The sequence below is a fragment of the Tyto alba genome, unplaced genomic scaffold (genome assembly GCF_018691265.1).
Source record: "Tyto alba isolate M040663 unplaced genomic scaffold, T.alba_DEE_v4.0 Super-Scaffold_26, whole genome shotgun sequence".
In the NCBI taxonomy this organism is placed as follows: domain Eukaryota; kingdom Metazoa; phylum Chordata; class Aves; order Strigiformes; family Tytonidae; genus Tyto; species Tyto alba.
In genome coordinates, this window is record NW_024881300.1 from 20,756,497 (window position 1) to 20,777,548 (window position 21,052).

Below are 21,052 nucleotides of genomic sequence, written 5' to 3' on the forward strand. Positions count from 1 at the left end.
CCCATGCCAGAGGCATCTACATTTTGGGAGGCCTGATGGGGAGCTGAGCAGTGAAGCTTCTTTGCAATGTAGAAAGAAGTGGAAATCAGCTCAGTTTTACCTGCTTCAGGGCTTGCTTTCCAGTCCCCAGAAATCCTAAAGCCACTACAGGTTTCACTGATGTAGGTCAGAGTGGAAAAATATATATTTTTGCCTGGGACACACCTCAAAGTTGGAGGAAATTGGGTTTAGGAGATGCTATTTGGGCAACGGTGGCTGCTGAGATGTCAGGTGTGGGTGATGCTGCCATTTATGGGGAGCATCCCTTGGGATTCCCAAAATCAGGGGGATTTTTCCAGCTGCTTTGGTGCCGCAGTTCCCTGGGGAATGTTTGAGTCCCAGGATGGCCAGTTGTGGGACGGGAAGGGGCACAGCCACCCAGGCTGGTGCAGGTGACAGGATGACAGTGCTCCACGGAGCTTATCACACCTACTGCATATCTAATCTCTGCTTATCACAGATCTCTGATGACTTCCTATTATCACCAGAAACCAGCTTTCTTCTCTTTTTTTCCTGTGTGCAAGTTCCATTTTTCTGCTTCCTAAAATGATAATGCAGTCATTAAATCCAATATCGACCCAGTTTGCTCGACTTCCCTTCAGTCCACTCCATCAACAGCCTTTATGGTCCTTGATCTCATTAATTGCTCAGGGCGCTTTCCCACACAGAGTGTGCTGCAGGCACAAACCGCAACATACCTCCATGTAGAATAACAGCCAAAGGACCCTTTTTTCAACCTAAAAATACAGGGAAAAGCCCCATAATTTTCTTCCCAGAATCCTATACATTATGGCTAAACATCAAGTTTTTAAGTTTTTAATTTTGCTGGTGGTTCTCATCAAGAAAATAGGAGACAGGGCACATCCCTCCAGTCCCACCAGGAACACCACAAATCAAGACCAGCCATCCTCATGGTTTTAATCACTCTCCTCTTTATTAGGAGTTGGGCAAGTCACCCCCCGGCGCTGTCACACTCCAATTACCCAGAAATTTTTATTAAGGGAATTCCTAGAAATATTTTAAATGTCTTTTATAGTTCTCAGAACAGATATTTTTGAGAAACAAGGTATTTATAGTAAAAGGCTAAGCTGGCATGGAAGAGTTGAAAGTTTAAATGTAGAAGGGCTGTGTCAATGGGTTGGAACTCCTCTTGTAGGGCAGATGTGGGGAGCGCTGGCAGATGAAGCCCATGCTTTGGAAACGGACTGTATGAGTTTGGGGTGAAAAAGGGGCCATGGTCACAGTCTTTCGGTATGAAAAAGGTTGTGGGAGAGGGACAGCGTTAAATTGGTCTGTGGGTCAACCGAGTCCAAACGAGCAATTGGCTTCTTTTGCAAGCGGGGACATTCAGATCTGGTGGCAGGGGAAACCCAAAACCTCTCCAGCTCTGGGCATGGAAGTGGTGGGGACAGGCAGCCTCTAGCACCGTCGGATTTCCCCCCTCCCTGGAGGGGTGGGTTAAGAAAAATGCCAAACAGCCATCTGTCAAAGGCAGGCTGGACCAGGAAAGTCCACACACGAGGGGCATCTGCAGCCCCGGGAGCAGCTGAGCCTCCTGCCCCTCTCCCCATCCCACGGGGTGACAGCCGGGCTCGGCAGCACACCCACATCCCAGGACCCATCCCTCCCTCCTCGGGACAGCCTCACAGGCTGCATCGGCCCCCAGCTGCACTGCAAAGCAGAAGAGAAGCTGGCCTCTCCCATTTCATCCTGCTCTGGCTTTCCAAGGTCTGTGCTGGCATCCCCGTGCCCTGCCAGAGCAGCGCCTGGGTACCGTGCTGCTGGAGGGAGGGATGCTGTTGCTCCGAGTGGTGGAAAAGCGGCTGCAACCCACTGGGAAATGGGAGAACGGGACAGAGCAAGACACTGTCATCAATTAACTGACTTGCCCAGGTGTATACACGGAGCCAGTAGCCAAAGGGAAGGTCTGCAAGTCCCCCCCCTTCCAAGCCTTGAGCCCACGGCTGAGGCCGGCGCTGGCTGCGTGCTGCCCTAGACATGAACCCCCGCGGGCGCTTGGCAAAGAGAAGACTGAGTTTTCCAAGGCCCAGGGCCATCGTCTGCCTGCAAGCAGCCGGCTGCTTATCTGTTCATCCATCTGCTTCTGCTGGTGCCACCTGCGTGGTAGGGGAGCGGGTAGGTGGGAGCTGGAGAGCGGAGCCAGGAGCAATCCCTGCTTCCCAGCTGCTGCTCCTTCTGCCTCTGCTCCTGCTGGGCCAGCAAGCTCTGCAGCTCCTCCTGGTCCTTGAACAGGTTCTTGCCATAGTCGCGGCGGATCCAGGCACGGTACTGCCAGGACAAAGCCAAAAGGGGTTGTCAGGGTCATCGAGGGCTGAGACACCCCCAGCTCGAGAGCCGGGGATTCCAACAGCTCCGTTGGAAAGCGGCAAGCTGAGCGGGGGCAATGCCCGCTGCATCCCAGCCACAGCCTCAGACGGGGCCGGGGGATCCCCAGCCACAGCCAGCAAGCAGCAAGGTCCCAGTTTCACAGGAGCTCACATGCTACGAGGCACGACCGCATCGTACAAGAGATGCGACAGTTCCCAACCCACATCCCCAGCCCGGCACAGATGGACCTGGAAAGCTGGCAGCATCCTCAGCTTCTCACGCTGGCTGCAGCCGGGACGGCAGCTTTATTTACTTTCCATTGCCAAGAAGCTGCTGTTGTTCCTTGTGTGCCTGAATTCCCGTAAGAAAAGCTTCCCCATGCTTTCTCCCCGCCGTGGCAGCGTGGGGACAGGCTGCACTCGTTGCCACAAGCCGCGCAGCCAAGTCGGCTCTTGCATGCTGAGGCAGGTTTGTTTGCAGAGCATCTTGCTCGCCACCGGGCAGCTGGGGGGGGGTGCCCCTCATCCCCCCGCATGGCTGCAGCCAGCTGCAAAGGCTGCTCCGGCAGCAGGAGTGTGCCAGTGGCCGGGGGCCAGCTGGCAGCAGGCTGAGGTCCAGAGGTGGCTGGGAAGTGAGAGACAGTCCATAGAAATGTTTCCCGCTACCGCTGGGATGAGAAACGGCCAGATGGGCCCAGACTGCAGTGCCCGGGAGCATGGGCAGGAACGGGCCGCTCTGCGGGGACCCACGGTGCTCACGGGGAGCAGGAAGGGCTTTGCTGTCTTCCAAAGTACCCGGGATCTGGCCGCTCCAACGAGCAGGATTTACTGGGATGAGTGGCAGGAGCACGCCCAGCAATACCGAACAGCTTACAGAAAAGGATGGAGGGCACAGCTGGGCATGAGAAACCTGCGGGGGGGAAAGGATCCAGAGAGGGACTGAGCATTGGTGTCCCGGTATGGGGTAGCACTGGGACAGGCATGGAGTGCGGCTGGGGGAAGCAGAAGGAGAGGGCAGGCAGCCCCCACGAGCTGCCCAGCCTCGGCACCCCCGATGGGAGATGCCCCTGCAATGGCTCCGGCATCCCGGGGTGCCACGGCAGCACCCCACAGCCAGGAGCTGACAGCGAAGGTGCGGGATGCAGGACAGAGGGACGGGCAGCTCAGCCCTGTCCTGCCGGGGCTTCTGTGGGCCCAGGGAGCACGAACCGCAAGAGGAGAAAGTCTGAGACTGACCCTGGCAGCATCCCCCCACTCCTGCAGCCGGGGAAAGTCAGCTCGGACAAGAGGGGATTTCCACAGGGAATGTCTGGATTTCCCAAATCCACTCTCTCAGACAGTGGGACTCACCACAGCTGCTGCCACTCGCCACCTGCAAGCGGGAAGACCCCGAGAGCCAAACCTGATTTCCCTGCTAGAAAATAACCCCTGGGAAGTGAGTCCCAAAGGATTAGGGACAGGATTTGGGGAAGCATCTATGCTAGCTGCTCATGGGGGGAACTTCCCTCTCATGCAAACCATCCGGAGGGATGAAGCTCCATGGGGACACCAGCTCGGCACCCACAGAGGCTCGGCACCCACCACCCAGCCTTGGAGCCAGCTCCCACCATCCAGCGAAGGAGGGAAGGAGCTGGCACAAGGCTGGGGGAAGCACCCCGCTGCTGCTGCCAGGCGTTTCCTTCTAAAGCCAGAGCAAGAAGTGGTTACAGCCCGTTTCCTCCAGCTCTGACCACTAACCCACTGCCCTCCTCCTCTCTCCTGGGGCCAGGAGCATCTGCTTCATCTGGGATGGCACCGGGACGAGGGGAAAGGCAGCCTGGGCACGGTGTGCCAGCACCACGGGGAAGACCTTGGGGCAGGGGGATGACGGATCCATCACCCAAATGCCCATCTGTGCCCTCTCTTACATCCACTCTGTCTTCTCCGCTCTCACTTACTTCCTTTTCTAGCCTTACCCGTCATCCTGCTGCTGCTCTTGGTCCCTTCCTTCCTTCTTTATCCATCTAGCCTCGATAAGCACCATTTGCCAGCTCAAAACCACAGCTGCACACTCGAGGCGTGCTTCCTGCGGCGAGGGGCCAGCTGGCCAGTCCCAGAGAGCATCTTCCCCATTTCTGCCTCCTGGGGTCCCGTCTGAGGTCCCTGCTCTGCATCGAGGAAACCGAGGCACCAAGGGTTGCTTGCCTGCAGCCCTGGGCAGGAGGTCCCCAGAAGGACCGACCTGTCCCTCGCAGGTTTTAACCAACACGAAATGAGGCTTTTCCTCCTGAGCAGCCTGCCCAGCCCTTAGCCGTGTCTGCTCCCAAGCACTGCGTTTCCAAATTGCTGCCTGCTGGGATGACAGCTGGGTGAAATGAGGAAATGTAACCTCTTTTCTACCTTCAGCAAGAGCTGAAGCTCCGGTCACGATACCCTTGCCTCCCACATCCTACCTACACACACGGAAAATCACCCCAAAGCCACAAACGGGAACAAGGGGTGACCTCCCTCCGCCAAGCTCAGCAAACCAACTGCTGCTTGGCACGAAGCAAGGCACAGGACCCACGTGGCATCGGGTCCCACAGGCTCCTGGCCACACAGATCTGTGCCTGTGGTGCCCACAGACCCACGGGACCCTCAGCCATCCACCTCTTCTGACCTGCCCGCAGATCCCTTCCTCTTGCAAAGGTGGAGGGCGCAGGGGCAAGCTGGGAACTTGGCATTGCCGGTGGGGATGGAGCATCCATCCTGGCTCTTCCTCTTCTTCAAATGCAGCTGCGGGTGAGTAATGCCAGAGTGCTCCTCGCTCCAGCACCCAGCCTTTGCCCCCGGGGCCGTGCTAGCATCAGTCCGCCCACGAGGGCCATCCGCAGCTTCCCTCCCCGATCGTGGGGAACACAGGCTCTTCCAAGTAAAAGGCGGCTCTTGCTAAACCCCGCAGCTCAGAAAAAACACATCCAAACGCCTCCACCCTTGGCTCTGCCTTTGGTATTTTCAGGGAAACGCTTGCAAAGCCCCTGGCAAAAATTCGAGGGGATGAAAAAGCAGAATCTAAGAGAAAGGGAGGTAACTGCTGATCTCAGCCTGGATTTTGGGGAGCAGGAGGGATAGCTTGGATGGAGGGGGGGGGGGGGGGCACAGTAAACTCTGCATCATGGTCTGTGCTGGGATGCAGCCAGGGTGTGGGAGGGTTGGGGAGAGCCGGCCGGGCTGGGGAAAGCCCTGCAGGGAATCTCCAGCACCGAGGGTGTTTTGTAATCCCTGGGACCCTCTTCTACCCTCCTCCACAGGCATCTGTGCAAGCCAGTGATAATGGGGCAGGGCTGTGTCCCTCATGTGACAGCGCCTGCCTGCTCCGTCCTGCACCCAGGGAAGGGAACTTGGCGGGGGGGAAGGGGCTGACACTTGGGCCAGTGTCACATGCTGTCCCTGCCTCTCTCCTGGGAGGAGAGAAATCCCCTTGAAGGGCTCAGCGCGGCCGGAGGGACCACCAGGTCCCCACCACCATTTGCCGTGGGGCCATTGCAGGATGCTCGTGGATGCTGCGGATGAGGGGGGGATCTTCGCCTCCAGGGCTGGGACCGAGTTTAGGGGTGACGTGGGCTGCGAGATGCCTTGTAAACATGGAGTTGTGGGTTACTCCTTCCTTGCAAAGGTCCAGCTGTGGCCTCCCGGGCCAGTTTTGGACCCCGGTCCTTCGCTGCGGAGCCCAGGTCTGGGCAGAGGAGCAGGGTCCGGCGTGGGAGGCTGGAGGGCAGCCAGGGAGGCGGGCAGGATCTGTGCTTTTAAAGGCCTTTCCCTTTGCTTTCGAAGGCTTTCCAGGTCAAAAGTGCAGCTGTGATCTCTGCAACTAACACTCTCCCAATTCAACACGCCGCTGTCGCTCCCAGCTGCCGGCATCCAGCTCGGCTCAGCTACAACAGCCCGCCCTCGCATGGGACGGGAACCCACCCAGCCAGGGCTTCTGCTCTCCTAAAATCTGCTGCTCCACAGAATTTTGGGGAGGAAAGAGGAGAATTTCTCCAACAACCCTTGCTCCTATCTGTCGTCTGCCTCTAAAAGCAGAGGGCTTGCTGTCAGAGGAAGCCCAGCCAGATCCAAGCATGCCCAGACATCCTGAAGCCGCTCACAAGAGCCTTCCTCCCTCTCCTCTTCCCCTTTCTGCCTCCAGCTCCCACTGTGCTGCATTCCCAGGAACCGGCCCAGCGCCCTTCCTGGGGCTCCCAGGGGACTTGCTGCTCCCCCACCTCTCTCGCTGTGTCCTAACTGAACTGTCGAGAAAAGCACTGGGGTTTTAAAGAGCTTTTTTAGGTGCACTCGCATAATGTCTAGGCACTTTTTTTTTTTTTTTTTTCATGCAAAACTCAAAATCCCCAGGTAATAAATAGCATGCACAAAGGCCAGCTCGGGCAAACAGCTGGCTCCTGCAGTGAGCTGCATGCAAAAGAGCCGTGCGTGTTTGCAGACTCTGCAGACACGTATATAAGGGGGGACGTCGGCGCGGGACGTACCTCCTGCAGCAAGGTCACCTCGTACTCTTGCAGCTGCTGCTGGAAGCCAAAGTTGGGGCTGACGTAGGACCTCACGGCCTTGGTGGCAGCCAGGCAGCCTTCCCAACCGAGCTCGGTCACCGTCATGAGGTAAGCCACCAGGATGGTGGTGCTGCGGGAGACCCCAGCCAGGCTGGCACGGCACGAGGGGACCGCGTCAGGGAGAGGGATTCCCGGCACGGAGGCTGGTGCGACCCCAAATGCATCTTCCCGCGGGCAGCCCCTCTCGCTGGGGTGCCGGTGGGGTTCCCCAGCCATGGGTTGGGTGGGGGTAAGGAGCCACAATGACCAGGGAGACATTGCTGGTAGCCCCGGGCATGTGTCTTCCCCCTGTCCCCTCCTCTAGCCTGTCGCACCTCTTTGGATGCTCAGGTTTTGAGTGCACAGATCACCCATCTCCACAGATCTCAGCAGTGGAGACCTTCCCCTGCCGCCCTCCCGCTGCTCCTTTTCTCCTCTTCTTCCTCCCCCACCACAAGTGACGTTCAACACCAAGAACGTTTTTCGGGAGCCCATCCCCACCTCCCAGGGGACCGATGCGAACAGGGGACGCCAGGCGCTGACGGCAGCTCTCACCAGTGGACGAGGCAGCCTCCCCCACCGAGCCGGCACTCGTGGATGAACTTGATGCACTCCTTAAAATGCTGCAGCCTGCAAGGAGAGAGGCAGGGAGGTGAGGATGGGAGGGCTGCCCACCCCTGCAAAGCACCAGGCCACCCTGGCAGCAGCAGTGTCCCCACCCAAGGACTTCCCACCGCGCTGGGGCCACCGGCGTGGGGTGGGAGCAGAGATCCTTCCTCTGCCAGGCAAAGGCAGAGGGGCTGATCTTCATCTGCCAGGAAGGAAATGACCTAGGAGACTTTCCAGGGGATTTCCCGTTTCCCAAGGCGTTAAGATGGGAGCGGGGCGATGCCATCAGCCAGACCAGCTCTGGGAAGACCCCAGGGACACAGCCTCCAGAGCAAGGTGTCACCTTGTGCCCAAGAGCCACGCACATCCCCGCCTCAGAGATTGTCCTGAGCCATCAGCTCAGCCCTAATTCCCAAACGACGTCGAAAACACTCGGCTGCCTCCAAGGGAAAGATGTCAGCGGGGGGAAAAAGGCAAGGAGAAGGTGGCTTGTGAGGTGTTTTCCCTGCAGGTCTCCAAATGGTGCAATTCCCTTCCCCTCCTCACCCCAAGCAGCCCCTCCGGCCCCTTCTCACCCAAGGGAGGGCACAGAGAGGTGCCCGTGCCAGGGAGGTAGCGCTGCCAGCAACAACAAAGGCTTGTCCTCGGATAGCTGCCTGCATTCCTGAAAACGTAACCAGTAACTGCCACAACCAGTAACTGCCAGCAAGGCAGAGGGAGCACATTAACCCTAACCAGTGAGTTTTGAAGCAAAATGGGGCAGGTCAGGGAGCCAGGACTTTCTGGCTGCTCAGCTGCAACACGTTACAATGCTTCTCTGTTTCTGACCTGGATGCTCAGCGATATGAGCAGCACCCATCTTTTTGAGACCTAGAAAACAGGATAAATAACTCCAGATGCACTGAGGAGATAAAAGTGGGTGGTTGTGGGAGGGTTATGCAGGCTCCGGTGAGACACATTCCCCCTGCTCATCCCTGCAGGGGATGCTGGAAGCTGCTGCTGATCCCTCCCCGAAGACAACGTGCATTTCTGAGAGCTCACGCCAAGCCTGATATTTGGCTCCTTGGCACGTCTTTGCAATAAACACTGCCCATCCCTGCTCAGCCGCACTGAGCCTTGGGGCAGTTTTGAGGCAGCAAACCCGATTCTGGGTCACTTGAGCTGCTGGTGGACTCCTTGACCTGACTGCCAGGCACACAGCCCCGGCTTTTTCGGGAGAAGAAGGTCTCTTTGGTGCAGCCGAGCCAGAGCTGCCCGGCAGCAAGAGCAGGAGCCGGACTTCCTCTACCTCCGCGTGATGGGGTGGGCGTGCGCCGGCACGGCCTTCCTGATTTCTCAGAAGCCAAGGCACGAGCTACCGCAGAGTTATTCCCCCCCACCATGCCCCTTGCTCAGGGCTCGCTCCCAGAGGGACTCAGAGCTGGCTTCCTTGTGGGGGACAAGGCAGAACCCTCCAAAACTTCCCCCATCCCCAGGGAGGGGGATGTTCTTCACTCTGGCTTAGGAGGACAGGGCTCAGGCGCCTTCTAAGAAACCAGCCAAGGACATATTAAAAAAGTAACAGGGGGTTCTGCTGCCCAAGAAGAGGAGGAGAGAGGGGGGAGTCTCTGAAGCTGTGATCATACTAAAAATATTGAGCCTCTCAGCCCTGGAAGGAGCTGTCAGTCCATCGCTCCTCACGGGCTACAAACGTGGCTCCTCCTCAACCACCCATTTCCCTGCCTAAAGCTTGTCCTGGGGGATTTTTCCTCACCCTACTCATCTTCGAAGAACAGACAACATGCCCCAGGGGCTGCACTTGTTGCCTACACAGGTCCAAGCTCTCCAAAACCTCCAGCCCCTTAACTGGGACCAACAGGGATGCACCTTGCTTGCAGGGACATGATGCTCTCGCCTCCAGCTCCCTCGGCACGCTTGCTGCCAGCCTCCAGCCCACTCCACACAAGCAGCATCACCCTCCCAACCCACCCCAGAGGGAGGGAGGTGAGCACTTTGGCCACCCCACCTGTCCTCACCCACTCCACGGGTTTTTTTACCCCAGGCAGCCAGCCAGAGGAAAGCTCTCCCCCTGCTTTTCCAGCCTCAAAGTGTGGGATCGGGGAGTGAAGCCTGGTAATGGCGAGAGCCACTGAGGTCCTGAGTCACAAGCACCTCCTCTGCAGGACACAAAGTTCACCAGGGTTGTGAAATCCAAGGCATAAACTGACAAGCAGAAAATAGTTTCTTGAATAAATCTTCCTTCCGGCAGCTAGCCTTATCTTTTTTTTTGTTTTTTTTCCCTTTTTTTTTTTTTTTTTTTTTTTTTTTTTTTCCCTTTTTGGTAGACATGCCACAAATGCAAAGAAATGAGAGAAGAGAAAAAATAACAACCAAAAAACCCAGTTCTTGCTGAGGCAGGGTTTTCTTGTAAAGCTTCTCTTTCCGCTCAGTGGGAGCATGAGCAAGCAGAATCACACCCCCGGGCACGGTGGCTCCCAAGGATGCTGGAAACCAGCATCTCCACAGACAGGGCTCAGCCCGGTCACTGAGCATTACGTTTTGATCTTTTTTAGGGTTTGATTGAAGAGAGAAAAAAAAAAAAAAAAAAACAACAACACCTCGGATTCGCCCATTTTCTGTTTGCAATGGATGTTTTATGGATGCCTGGCATGCAAAGCGGCAGCAGGGTGCTGTGACCCCCCCAGTGCCAGCAGCGCCTGCACCCATCACACCCCAGCACCATGTCCCATGAAATCCGGGGGCTTCCTTGCGGCACTTCTCTCCAGTTTCATCTTGAGAACATCATTAAAAGACTGATAAGTATCTATGCTTTGTATGGGGAAAACCACATTGACTTTAAGAAACGTTTTATTTCTCTTTCCAAGGAAAATGTCTGGAAGACTGAAACAAATAATTGTCTTTCTAATGCTCCAATTTTCAAACCTGCCCAGTAGAATAATTCTGAAATTTGATGAGAAACTAAATTTTCTGACCACAAACACAAATATAAATTGATTTTTAAGCCCCACAAATGCCATTTACCACCCAAGAATGAACCACAGCTTTTGTCAGGCTCAGCAACGATATGAAGTTTTCCCAGCACAAATGGACTGAATCTTCATTCTGCAGAGTCTGAGCTTTCATTAGCCAACAACTACCAACAGGTGATGTTGGGAGGCAAAAGGACGGCAAAAAACTTACAGGTTTTGGCTGGATGAATCCGAGGCCGAGATGCAGAGATAGGTCATGTCCTGCAATACAAAGATGGTTGCAGTAATAAGATACCCCTGAGAAACATAAAATCCCTCATTTCTCTCTTTCACCTCTCCCCAGCTGACCCTTTGGCGAGGAGAAAGCCACGATCTGCTTTTGGGTACATCGCCCTGCTCCCTGCAGGTAGGGAGAACAGTGACAGGTCACCTCCATCCCACCCCGGGTTATTTTTCCCCCGTTTCAGCCCAGAGGAGAGGCCAGGTTGTGGGGAAGCCCCTATAATGCTCAAGAGCCCCCCAAAATTGAGCCACCCCTCTCTCAGGGCCCCGACCAGCAAGCCCTGCCAGGAAGATGTGTGAACACGCACTGATGAAGTCATTCTCATCAATGAGTTATTTCCTCCCCATCCTTTTAATACACAATAAATCATCCTGCCGCATGTTGGCGTAGGTCAGATTACTTTCCTTTCTTTAAAACATCGCTTCCTTGATCCTCCCTGTTCTGAGCTAAAATTAGATCCTTTTCATCCGAGGTTTTGTGTGTTTTTTTTTTTTTTTTTTTTTTCTTAGTGAAACGGGTGGAAATCCTGCCAGCCAGAGCTGAAATGGCTGAGCACCTGGGTTTGCCCCATCTCCATCAGCTCTCTGTGGCATCACTGCCAAAACGTCCACTCCCAGGCTGATGCAGCCCAACCCCAGTGGGCACCCTCGCTTCCCTCCAGCCCAGGGCAAATCAGGAGGCTGGAAAAAGGTGATTATTTAAGGAGGGAAGGAGCAGAGTGGGACAGGCACAGGGATATTCCTGTGCTGGAAAGACCCACATTGCAAGGATGAGTGCAGGCGGGCTTTCCTGTGCATCACCTCTCCATCCCATCCATCCTGCCCAGTCCCGTCCCACGCTCACCCCCGCCATCCCACAGCCTCTCGTGGGACGGGGAGGAGGTGTCACAGCAATGCGTCACTTGCCAGCTCCCCGTGGCATGCCAGCCAGCTGCTCCCCACCTGGAGAAGCTGTCGGAGAGGCCGGGGTGGAAGAGGGGAAACGGAGCCAGCGGGTTCCTCATCCACACCCCCGGCACGCAGGGGGTGGTGGGTGGACGGGGACCAAGCACCGTGGACCAGCAAACAAACGCCAGCAGGTTTTGTGGGATGAGTTGTGATGAGCCGTGGCTTCCCGAAACCTGGCTGCGCCCCGCCGCGCCTGGCACCAGCCCAACCTCCCCGCGGCGAGGAGAGCCGCCGTGCCAACCAACCCAGCAGCCAAAGCGACCCCAACCCCTCCCCAAACCCTGACCCACACCCCAATCCCAGACTAACTGCCGGGCTCCTGGCGGCTTCCCCTTCCCCCGTGGGGCCGGGTGCCCCCCCCCATCCCGCCTTGGGGAGCTGGGCCACGCATGGGAACGGTGCTGGGGTTTTGCGGTTCCCGACCGGGGGCTGTGATTGACACATTGCTCAACCCACCATGCCTTTCCAGTTCCCCTTTCCACCAGCCCCGGCGGCTTGCTCCGTGTTGTAAGCTCGCCCGTGCGGTTTGCTACCCGTCTGGCCGTGCCCCGTGCCCCGCCAGCCCCAGCTGCTGCCCCTTCACCAGCCACGAGCCGTTTCTCTGCACCCACTTTACTCAGCCTCCTTCCTTCTCTCTCTCTCCCTCCTCCCCGTTACTCAATGCCTCAGCGGGGGAAAAGGCTCGAGCTGGTGTTTTGCTGGGGCTCCCTGCCCGTCGAGGTCCCGGAGGGCGAGGCAGCCAAGGAATCGCCCTTTTTCCCGGGATTTGGGAGCTGGCAGCGGGTCCGACGCCGGGATGAAGCGCAAGTTGCGCGTGGCCATCGGAGCAGCGTGGCTTGAGCATCCCCAGCACAGCTCCACCCAGCCCCACGGGGCCGTGAGGGCAGGATTTGTGCACGAAAGACCTGGCCGGCACCTCCAGCGTCAACCCACCGGGCAGCTCCCTCCTGCCTCAGTTTCCCCCCACCCACAGCCTGAGGGCTCCACGAAGCGGGAGGTGCGAGGGAGGGACAGGACAGAGAAAGCCAGGGTGTCCCTGAACCCCTATCCTGGATGGGAGGGGGTGCTCCGGGTCCCGCTGTGCTCCCCCCCCTGCCCCTTCGGGGCTGGATGTGGCCCCGGTGCTGTCATCCGTGGGGCACCGCCGCCCTCTCGCGGTTCTCCCTGCGGCAGCACCGGGCACCCCACGGCTTCACCCCTTCCCGGCTGCACACCGCTTCACCCTAAAAACGGTCGAGGAGGTGGTCGTGCCCCCTTCCTCCCCCTGCCCCCCCCCCAAAACACCCCGCTCCCCTGTCCCCCCCAAAATCCAGCGCTGAGCCCCTCTGGGTGCAATTCAACACGGCGTGGGGCGAATCCAGCATTGCTTCTCCCCTCTCTGCACCCTCCCAGTCCCTGCTCCTCAGGGGGTTCCCCCAAGCCCCCCAACCCAGGCACTCACCTCCAGCACCGGCTTGGCACTGCTGTGGACGGAGAGGATGTGGGTCACCCCGTTTCGCAACAGGTTTTCCCGGTCCTCAGAGTCTGGAAGCAGGAGCAGCACCTCAGTCCCCTGCCCCCCTGGGAGATCTGCTGGACCAAGCACCCACCAGCAACCCGCACCCATCACCCCCAGCCCCTCTACCCCACCCACACCAGCCCCTTCCCCACTGCATCTCGCCCCACACGGTGCAAGAAAGGAGACCAGGCATCGTGACGCGGCTCCTTCAAAGCAAAATCCCCCTCAGAGGCACTGGGTATTCATCAGACTCATAAAACCACCCCCAGAATGAGAAATTATACTGCTAACTTGGAAAAGGCTGTTGTGGCCTCACTGTTGGGTGAAAGCCAAGCTTCACTCTGCTCCCCACGGGGCCAAAGGCCCCAGCGAGGAAACCAGGCATTGGCCCACTGTAAATATTGTCACGGCAAACACGGGGAGGTTTCCAGCCATGCCAGGGGTTCCCCAGTGCTCCCCAGTGGCTGGTGACCGCAGCTCCCCACAGACATCCCTTTCCTGGGCTAGAGCTGCACAGAGCCACTTGCAATTGGGATGAGGCTTTTGATCTCTGGAAGATGCTGAGGTCCCCAGCCGGGAGCAGGCACAGGGACTCCTCCAGCCCCGACGGCTGCCCAGGAATCCCACAGCAACACGGAGGTGGAGCAGGGAAAGGCACTCACCGCGGATATTCCCAAGGTAGAGGCCTTTGACAACCTGGGAGGTGACAAAAAGGAGAGAGAGATTTCAGACAGCAACGGGCAGAAAAGGTGCGTCCAGTGTGGTGGGAACGTGCGTGGTACCAGCAGGACCAGGGCACTTGGCATCAAACTCACCAGGCACCTAATTAAGAAATCATCTTGTTTAACGAACAGCAAAGGCTGAGCCCACTCAATCTGCCAGACCAAACCCCTCCAGAGCTCAGGAAAACTCAGCACATAAATGGAAGGGGGCTTGTGTTTGGTCCTATTGCTATCAGAAAGGCAGCGCTGGGGGCTGGATTCCCCAAACACCTCACCCCACCCCAGCCTCCTCCTTCAAGCTGGGGCTCCAGCAGAGACAGCCCCCCCCCCCCCATCATCCCAACTCCTGGAGACAGGCCAGTCCTGCTGCAGCTCCAGTTTGTTTTACTGTTCTATAGCAACCACCTCTTGCAAATAGTTTCAAAGGTTGCCTTCGCCAGCTGGGGATAGACAGGCAAAGGCACAGGCTATTTATAATATTTTCTGGCCAGGATGTTGCAGTAAGTGCTGTCAAGTATGCAAATTTGTCCTCCAACTTGCTGCTGCAGGGTTATGAAGGAGAAAAAGGGGCAGCTGAGAGTATTTACAGGGTGTAAGAGCCAGCCAGAGCAGTTACCAGTGGCACAGAAGAGCTGATTAACCAGTTGGACTTGTTTACACCCATCTGGCAGAAGACACGGGGTTTGAGAGGCTGTAAGAAGGGTTTTCAACAGCACTGGGTCACATCCAGCCCACCTCCTCCACTCAGCTGAACCCCAGCCCGGTCCTGGGCTGCAAACGTCTGTGCCCAGCACAGCACAAGCTGTTACCGCTCGAAGGGGGACGCCGAGCCCCACATCTCGTCACGTCAAAGCCGGATCTTGCAACACAAATGTGTCTGCACCAACCCAGCCCCCAGCAAAGGCTCCCCGAGAGGGTTTGGTGGCCCCTGGGAGGCTGTAAAAGCCACTTTGCAGGTCGAGCTGTGTCTGCAAGGGGTGAAATCCCGGTGTTAAATCATACCAGGGCCATGCAGAGAGAGTTTGCCCCGATCCAATTCCTCTGTTGTTGTCCCAGAGTCTAATTTTAAACTGGAGAACACACATACCAAGTGGTTATTTAAGGATACCAACAGAAATCAATCCCCTCTGCCAGCCCTGGAGTTCAGCTGAGCAACAAGCAGCAGCAAAACCCCACTTCCCCCTTCGCAGCGCACGGCTGCCAGGCCCAGACACGTCCCAGGGGGTGACAAGGGGAGGAAATTTCCCTGCAGGGACCCCCATCAGCCCTGAGGACGCTCATGCCACGTCCTTACCACCCAAGGGACAACCATCTAAAGCCAGCTGTCACTTTTCTGACAGCCGCCGACGCTTAGCTCATCACCTCGGATATAAACCCGGGGATCGCCGTTTGCTTTCTTAATTCCCTTTCATAAGTGCTTCAAGTTTCAAAGGGGAACGAGAGAGAGAGGAGGCAAATGGTTGGATTTAGGGCATCGTGGTGGTCTGGGAACAAGCATCCCCCTGGGCTCAGCAGAAAGGTCCTGCTCAAGGAGGACACGCTGGCCTACATCCCGCCGTCCCCCCAGTACCTTGCTCATTCCACTCCCCATGGTTTTTCACTCCCCAGGGTCAGGATTCAGGTGGCTTCTCGGTAGCCAGGGTTATCTGCAAATAAACACCCGAAAAATCCCAGACAGGATGGGGAGATCTGCACCCCCCCCCCCCCCCCAACAGTGCATCCCTCTGCCAAGAGGAAGAAGGGGAGCACACGCCAGGAGGGGATTGTGCAGAGCCCCAGCAAACTCAGCTCGCTCACCGGCCGCAGGCTGCTCCGGCAGGTCTCTGCCGCTGCGCTGACGGGTGAAGGGGACAGAAGAGAGTGGCTGGTGCCAGACAGAGGAAGATGAAATAAGGATCCGGGGCCGTGGCAAAGCTCGGGTTTCTCTCCCTGGCTTCCTGGGGCTTTCGCAGCCTTTTGGGGAGGGCGACGAGGAGGAGGTTCCTGGGAAGAGTGACCCCCTCGTCCCGGCGATGCTCACCGGGCTTCATTCTGGGATGCTACAGGCTGGTACAAGCCCTGCTCTCAGCAGGATTTCTCTCCCGTTCATGCAAATACCTCCCAGTCACAGGAACAAGAGGAGAATTCAGAATAAGGCGCTTACCTTGGAAAACCAGAGTGTGGCACAGCTAATGGAGCATTGAGGAGAAGACCATCATCTCCCACTCCCTCCAGGACAGGAGAGGAGCTGTAAAGCAGCGCTGCAATTCCAGCACACGCTTCGAAACGTCGATATTTTCAAAGCAGATACGCTTAGCAGCTCGCCAGCCCCCTCCCAGAGGCACGAGCTGCACCAAGAGCAGAGAAAAACAAACCACGAGCGTAGCAAAAACCCCGGCAGCCGTCGCCAGTCTGCGCTTCCATCATCCTTGCAACATCTTCCTCAGCACCCAGGGAGACAGGTATTTCACCTCAAGGGAGGTTTCAGCTGCAGGAAAGGGAGCTCATCGCTTAACTCCCACCAAATCATCTCACCTTCAAAACCTTTGCAGAATTTCTCTGGCTGGAAGGGAAAGGCTGGCCAGCCCCCAGTCACAAGTGGCTGAGACCTCCCCCCAAGCTTTCCACCACGGTCGTTAAACACATGCATGGATCTAAAACCGTGATAGCCCTGTCATCAGGAAAAGAGCAAACTGAAGCCAAAGCTTGTTTTAATCTTCAGAGGGGTGTTTTTAAACCGAAGGCAAAAGTTTGCCTGCAGACAGCCTAGGGGAGACCTGGTAGCCAAAGGGAGAAATCCGGCAGCTACAGGCAGAGCAAAGGCACCAGTTTTCTCAGCTCAGGCCCTGAAAATGTTAAGCCACAAAGAGAACTTGTTCAGACCACGGTATTTAATGAAAGCTCGGAGATGCTCCCACCAAATGCAGCATTTCTTTCCCTCCTCCAGCCGCAGCCGTCCCCTCCGAACACCAGCACCTCACGCAAGAGGCGAGCCATGAAACGCGCTTCGGGGTTTCAGCTGAACTTATTCTTGGCTGAACTAGATCCAGTGATTCTCTTCCTCGCTCAGGTTCTGGGACACGGAGCCTCTGCAGGAGCAGGGATCTGCTGTCCTGCAGCTCTGACTGCACCCCAGAAACCTTCCCTTTAACTGATTATATACCAACCGCGACAAGATTACCTGGAGAAGCTCTGCCCCTCAGCCTGCACTACAGATTCCCATCACAACAAACACATTTGAAGACCAATAAAAGGAAACTTCTTTTTTTTTTTTTTTCAAGTTGACCAGACATTTATTAGCATCTATGTAGGTGGAGAGGTTGTTCCAGTAAATAAGCAACGAGGTCACACACAGGTGATGGAATCGTTTCGTATTCAAGCAGAGCAGGTTCCACTGAGTTGCTTCATTTCTTCCATTCGTTCTTCTCATAATCCCACTGGGAAGAGATGCCCTCCAGCGGGTTAATCCGCATGTCCAACATCCTCTTGGTCTGCATCGACAGCCACTCCTCGGAGAAGGTGTGCGGGATGGGGCCGTACACTGCAATTCAAAAGCAGGCGGAATCACATCGTGATACAAACTGAGCAAGCTGGGAATCGAGGTACAAATTTCACCACCAAAAAGCTTTTCCCCCCTCCCTGCTCCCCGAAGCCATCAGTGCTGATCCCACACAGGCCATCATCCTCCCTACACCCAATTCCGGAGGCGTTCAGCTCAGACCAGACACCCAACGTTGATTCTCTACCCATTTCGCTCATCAGCAAAAGCTTGTGCCGAGACAACAGCCTTCTCCTGACCCTTCCCCGCGAGGAGACGGAGCCTCAAGACGGAGAGCAGCTCATTTAACTGTGCGCTCTGCCTCACAGCAGCTGGAGGGCTCCCTGGAGGTGAGATCGTTGGCTGGGAAGGAAGCCAAACATGGCAGAAACCCAAACGTTTACTACTGAGGCGGCAAAAAGCTTTTGCGACAGCAGGTTTCCCAGGGAGGGGAAGCTCTGGGATCAGGAGTATCGCCACTCTTTCCTCTCCTCCCACCAAAGCGCTCTCCACCACCTTCACCTTTCTACGAGTCGGCTTCCTGAACATTTATGCTACGTACTCACTGATCTCCATGAAATTACAACCCCAGAATTGAGTTTTCAGAGACTAACAAACAGCAACTAGCCAGGAGGCCATTGGAATGGCTGTTCGATGTATCACTGACCCCCCGGAGCAGTTTACAGAGAATTCTCTGATTTCCCACCGGGTATAAACTTGCTCTTGAGAGTTAACACCACCTGGCATTTACTTACTGTAACGTTTCTGCCAAATGAGGATGACACCAGTTACACCAAGAAAGAACAGCACTCCACCGAGGACGGTCTTCCATTCGTTCGATCCTCTGTTCATTTCTGCGTAGCTCTCGTTAAATTTGATACGATACACTGCAAAAAGTTCAAAGCATTTCTTTTACTTTTCCTGTGACTTACAGGCAACGTGCTGCTCTCCAGAGGGAGGTGACCAAAGCCTAAAGCTGACTGACAGGGAAAGACCTCATAGCAGGAGAAATGGTGCTCCCCCTCCTTCCCTCCAACTCCCAGTCTGGTTATTGATCACAAAGCTTCCTAGCACAAAGAATTGCAACGAGAACTCTTGCATCTCAAAAGACTTCTCTCGGCTTTGCCACTAAGGCCCATAAGATTTTGAATTTCAAAACAGCATTAGATTTTCAGAGTGCTTATGAATATTTAAGCAGTTCCCAGAAGTTGTAAACCTTCTCGCTTTGACATGGGTGGACACAGCACTGTTCACAGAGCAGGTTTTCACATGCACAGCACGACGGCAGTTAGAAAAGGTGATGCACATTTGCAAGTCCAAACACCTGCACAGCTCTTTAATTAGCTGAAATTTGGTAATGCTAAAGTCAGTGGTCATTAACATTCAAATACACCGGGTTCATCTTACTCCGCTGGATTAACAACTGTTGCGGTGAAGAGATTTTTTTTTTTTTTTTCTGGCTTGTGGAAAGCAGATAGGAATCAAGAAACAAATATAATTATTATTTGTTTTCTGGAAGAGGAAGGAATTGCTGAACTTGACCTCAGGTACATGACAGACACCACAGCAGCCACTTCTCACTTTCAAAACAGCACCCTGGATCCCAGGAACACAAAGCACTGATCATCACTCGCCGACACACGAGGAGCTCCATCATAATCAACAAAGCTCCTTCACAGCTCGCGCGGAGCTGTTGGGAAGAGGAGGGTTTATCAGCTGCCCTAGCAGGCACCGTCTGTGGCGGTCGTTCTAATAAAAGTTGTTAATAATGAACACGTAACAGCCCTGACCGCGTCGTTGCTAGCCATCAGCTTACGCAAAGCCCCCGCTACCTACGTTCAACTTTCTCATCGACGGACAGAGCAGTCCAGGACGCCTTTTCCTTCTCTTTCAGGGCCTTCTGCTGAGCAGAGAGATCCTTCACAAAGGCCACTTCGGGCAGAGGAACATCACGACGGTCGACATAGGCTGGGAGGCTGAAATCCTCTGCTTTGACAACACCGGCTGCACACGGGAAGAGAAGACACACCCGCTCATACCCCTCTGACTGGTTACAATTCAAAAAAGCAACAGCTCGGTCAAAAAGGTTAAGGAATCCAGCAGGGAGAAGACTTCTAGATGAAGCCTTTAAAACGGGTGCTGTCTCAAGAGCGCATGAATAAAGCGGAAAGGGGATCCCCATATAAATTCATCTCCAAAATGATTTTATTAATGTCTCAGCCATCGCTGTTTCCAGCTGTCACGCTGCTCACCTCCCCTACCAAACACCTAGAAGCCCTCTACACCTTTGCCATCTCAGTTTCTGCCCAACCCTGGGCTCCTGCTGCCTCCCCAGAGGTGCTCAGCCCTGCCTGAACCTCAGATCTCCTGCCCTCGGCCTTGCCAACCCTCCACTCCCAACCCCATCCTTACCCAAACCCCACCAGCAACTTTTTTGTGTTCTCCCTCTGAAGCACCTTGTTTTATCGCCCTTATGAAACCACTGGGGCAGCTGCCACCTACCGTGTCCGTGCGCTTGCACGCAGAGGGAGGTGGAAATGGCTCTCTTCCCCACGAGGCTGAACACCCTCGAAGCCAACATCCTGCGGGCACAAAACAACAGCAGGCACGTCAGCGCCAGGCAAAGGCGCCGAACCTCCAAAAATGGAAAAAACACCGTTTTCCACTAGATTATAAGGAAGAAAAGCCAGCCTAGAGACATCCTGCCCCATCTCCAAAGGGCAGCATGTCACATCAAACTGCTCCGGGCTTTTCAGGAATGTTCCCCCACCACAGCAGCTTGGCTGAGTCTTCCTCACCTCATTTTTTTTTTTTTTTTGTCTCCCCACAGCCTCCTGGATTTGAACTGGAAAGCATTCCCTTGTTCCAGGCAATTCCTGGGGTGGTTTTGCTCGGTAACGAGCCGCTACCGGGCACAAGCCCGGCGCCAGCACATCCCACACCCACTGGAGAAACGACACTCGGGTAACGGTTCCCTCCCACAGCCCCGGGCTCCCACGCAAAAGCTCACCAGGAGCAGCCCCCCCCTCCCACCCCCACCGGGTTTCTCAAAGCCTCATCTCCATTCAAAATCTCAATTAAAAACCCCCCACGATCACGATCCGTTCCGCGCAGCCGACGGCCTGACCTTGCCGCGGGCCTCACCGCGACGGGGGGGGGGGGGGGGGAGCGTCCCACCCGCCCGACACGCCGCGATAGCGGCGACATAACGGTCCTTTCAAAGAGGGGGGTGGGGTGGGTGTGGGGTGGGTGTGGGGTGGGTGAGGGGCGGCTCTTTCCCTCCCCCCCCCCCCCCCCGTTATTTCCCCGCTCCCCACAACCCGGCTTGCCACAACCACCCGCCGAGTCCCGGGGTGGGTGGAGGGGATGGGGAGGACCCTCCCGGGGGGGCGGGCAGCCACCGTTCCCCCCCATCCCGGCCCCGCGGCCCAACGACCTGGCGACCGTCCTCTACGCCGGGCTGAGGCCGGAAGGAGCGGGAGCGCGATGCACGCCGGGAGCGCGGCGCCGGCCCGCGGGGCTTGATGGGATGCAGAAGGACCGCCCGTGTTCCCCCCCTCCCCTCTTTTTACGGCAGCGCCGGTCGCTTTT

General features: G+C 56.2%; 2 protein-coding genes across 3 annotated transcripts; both read right to left on the reverse strand.

The window, feature by feature from the left end:
* Window positions 1-954: 954 nt before the first annotated feature.
* Window positions 955-15,812, reverse strand: LOC104364830 (dual specificity protein phosphatase 22-A-like). 2 transcript variants are annotated; one of them, XM_032996616.2, is made up of 8 exons: window positions 15,742-15,812; window positions 15,515-15,590; window positions 13,885-13,918; window positions 13,166-13,248; window positions 10,706-10,755; window positions 7,472-7,546; window positions 6,857-7,028; window positions 955-2,328 (listed from the first exon to the last, which is right to left on the reverse strand). In XM_032996616.2, the coding sequence occupies exons 2-8, from the start codon at window positions 15,533-15,535 to the stop codon at window positions 2,122-2,124; spliced, it is 642 nt and encodes a 213-aa protein (XP_032852507.2). In that variant the 5' UTR covers window positions 15,536-15,590; window positions 15,742-15,812; the 3' UTR covers window positions 955-2,121. The 2 variants fall into 2 exon arrangements, with proteins under 2 accessions (XP_032852507.2, XP_032852506.2); XM_032996615.2 differs by lacking the exons at window positions 13,885-13,918; window positions 15,515-15,590; window positions 15,742-15,812 and having other exon boundaries at window positions 13,166-13,330.
* A 1,370-nt stretch (window positions 15,813-17,182) lies between these two features.
* Window positions 17,183-20,997, reverse strand: LOC104366600. The gene is made up of 5 exons (XM_042797525.1): window positions 20,898-20,997; window positions 19,964-20,043; window positions 19,298-19,465; window positions 18,217-18,348; window positions 17,183-17,464 (listed from the first exon to the last, which is right to left on the reverse strand). The coding sequence occupies exons 2-5, from the start codon at window positions 20,040-20,042 to the stop codon at window positions 17,328-17,330; spliced, it is 516 nt and encodes a 171-aa protein (XP_042653459.1). The 5' UTR covers window position 20,043; window positions 20,898-20,997; the 3' UTR covers window positions 17,183-17,327.
* Between the last annotated feature and the right edge of the window lie 55 nt (window positions 20,998-21,052).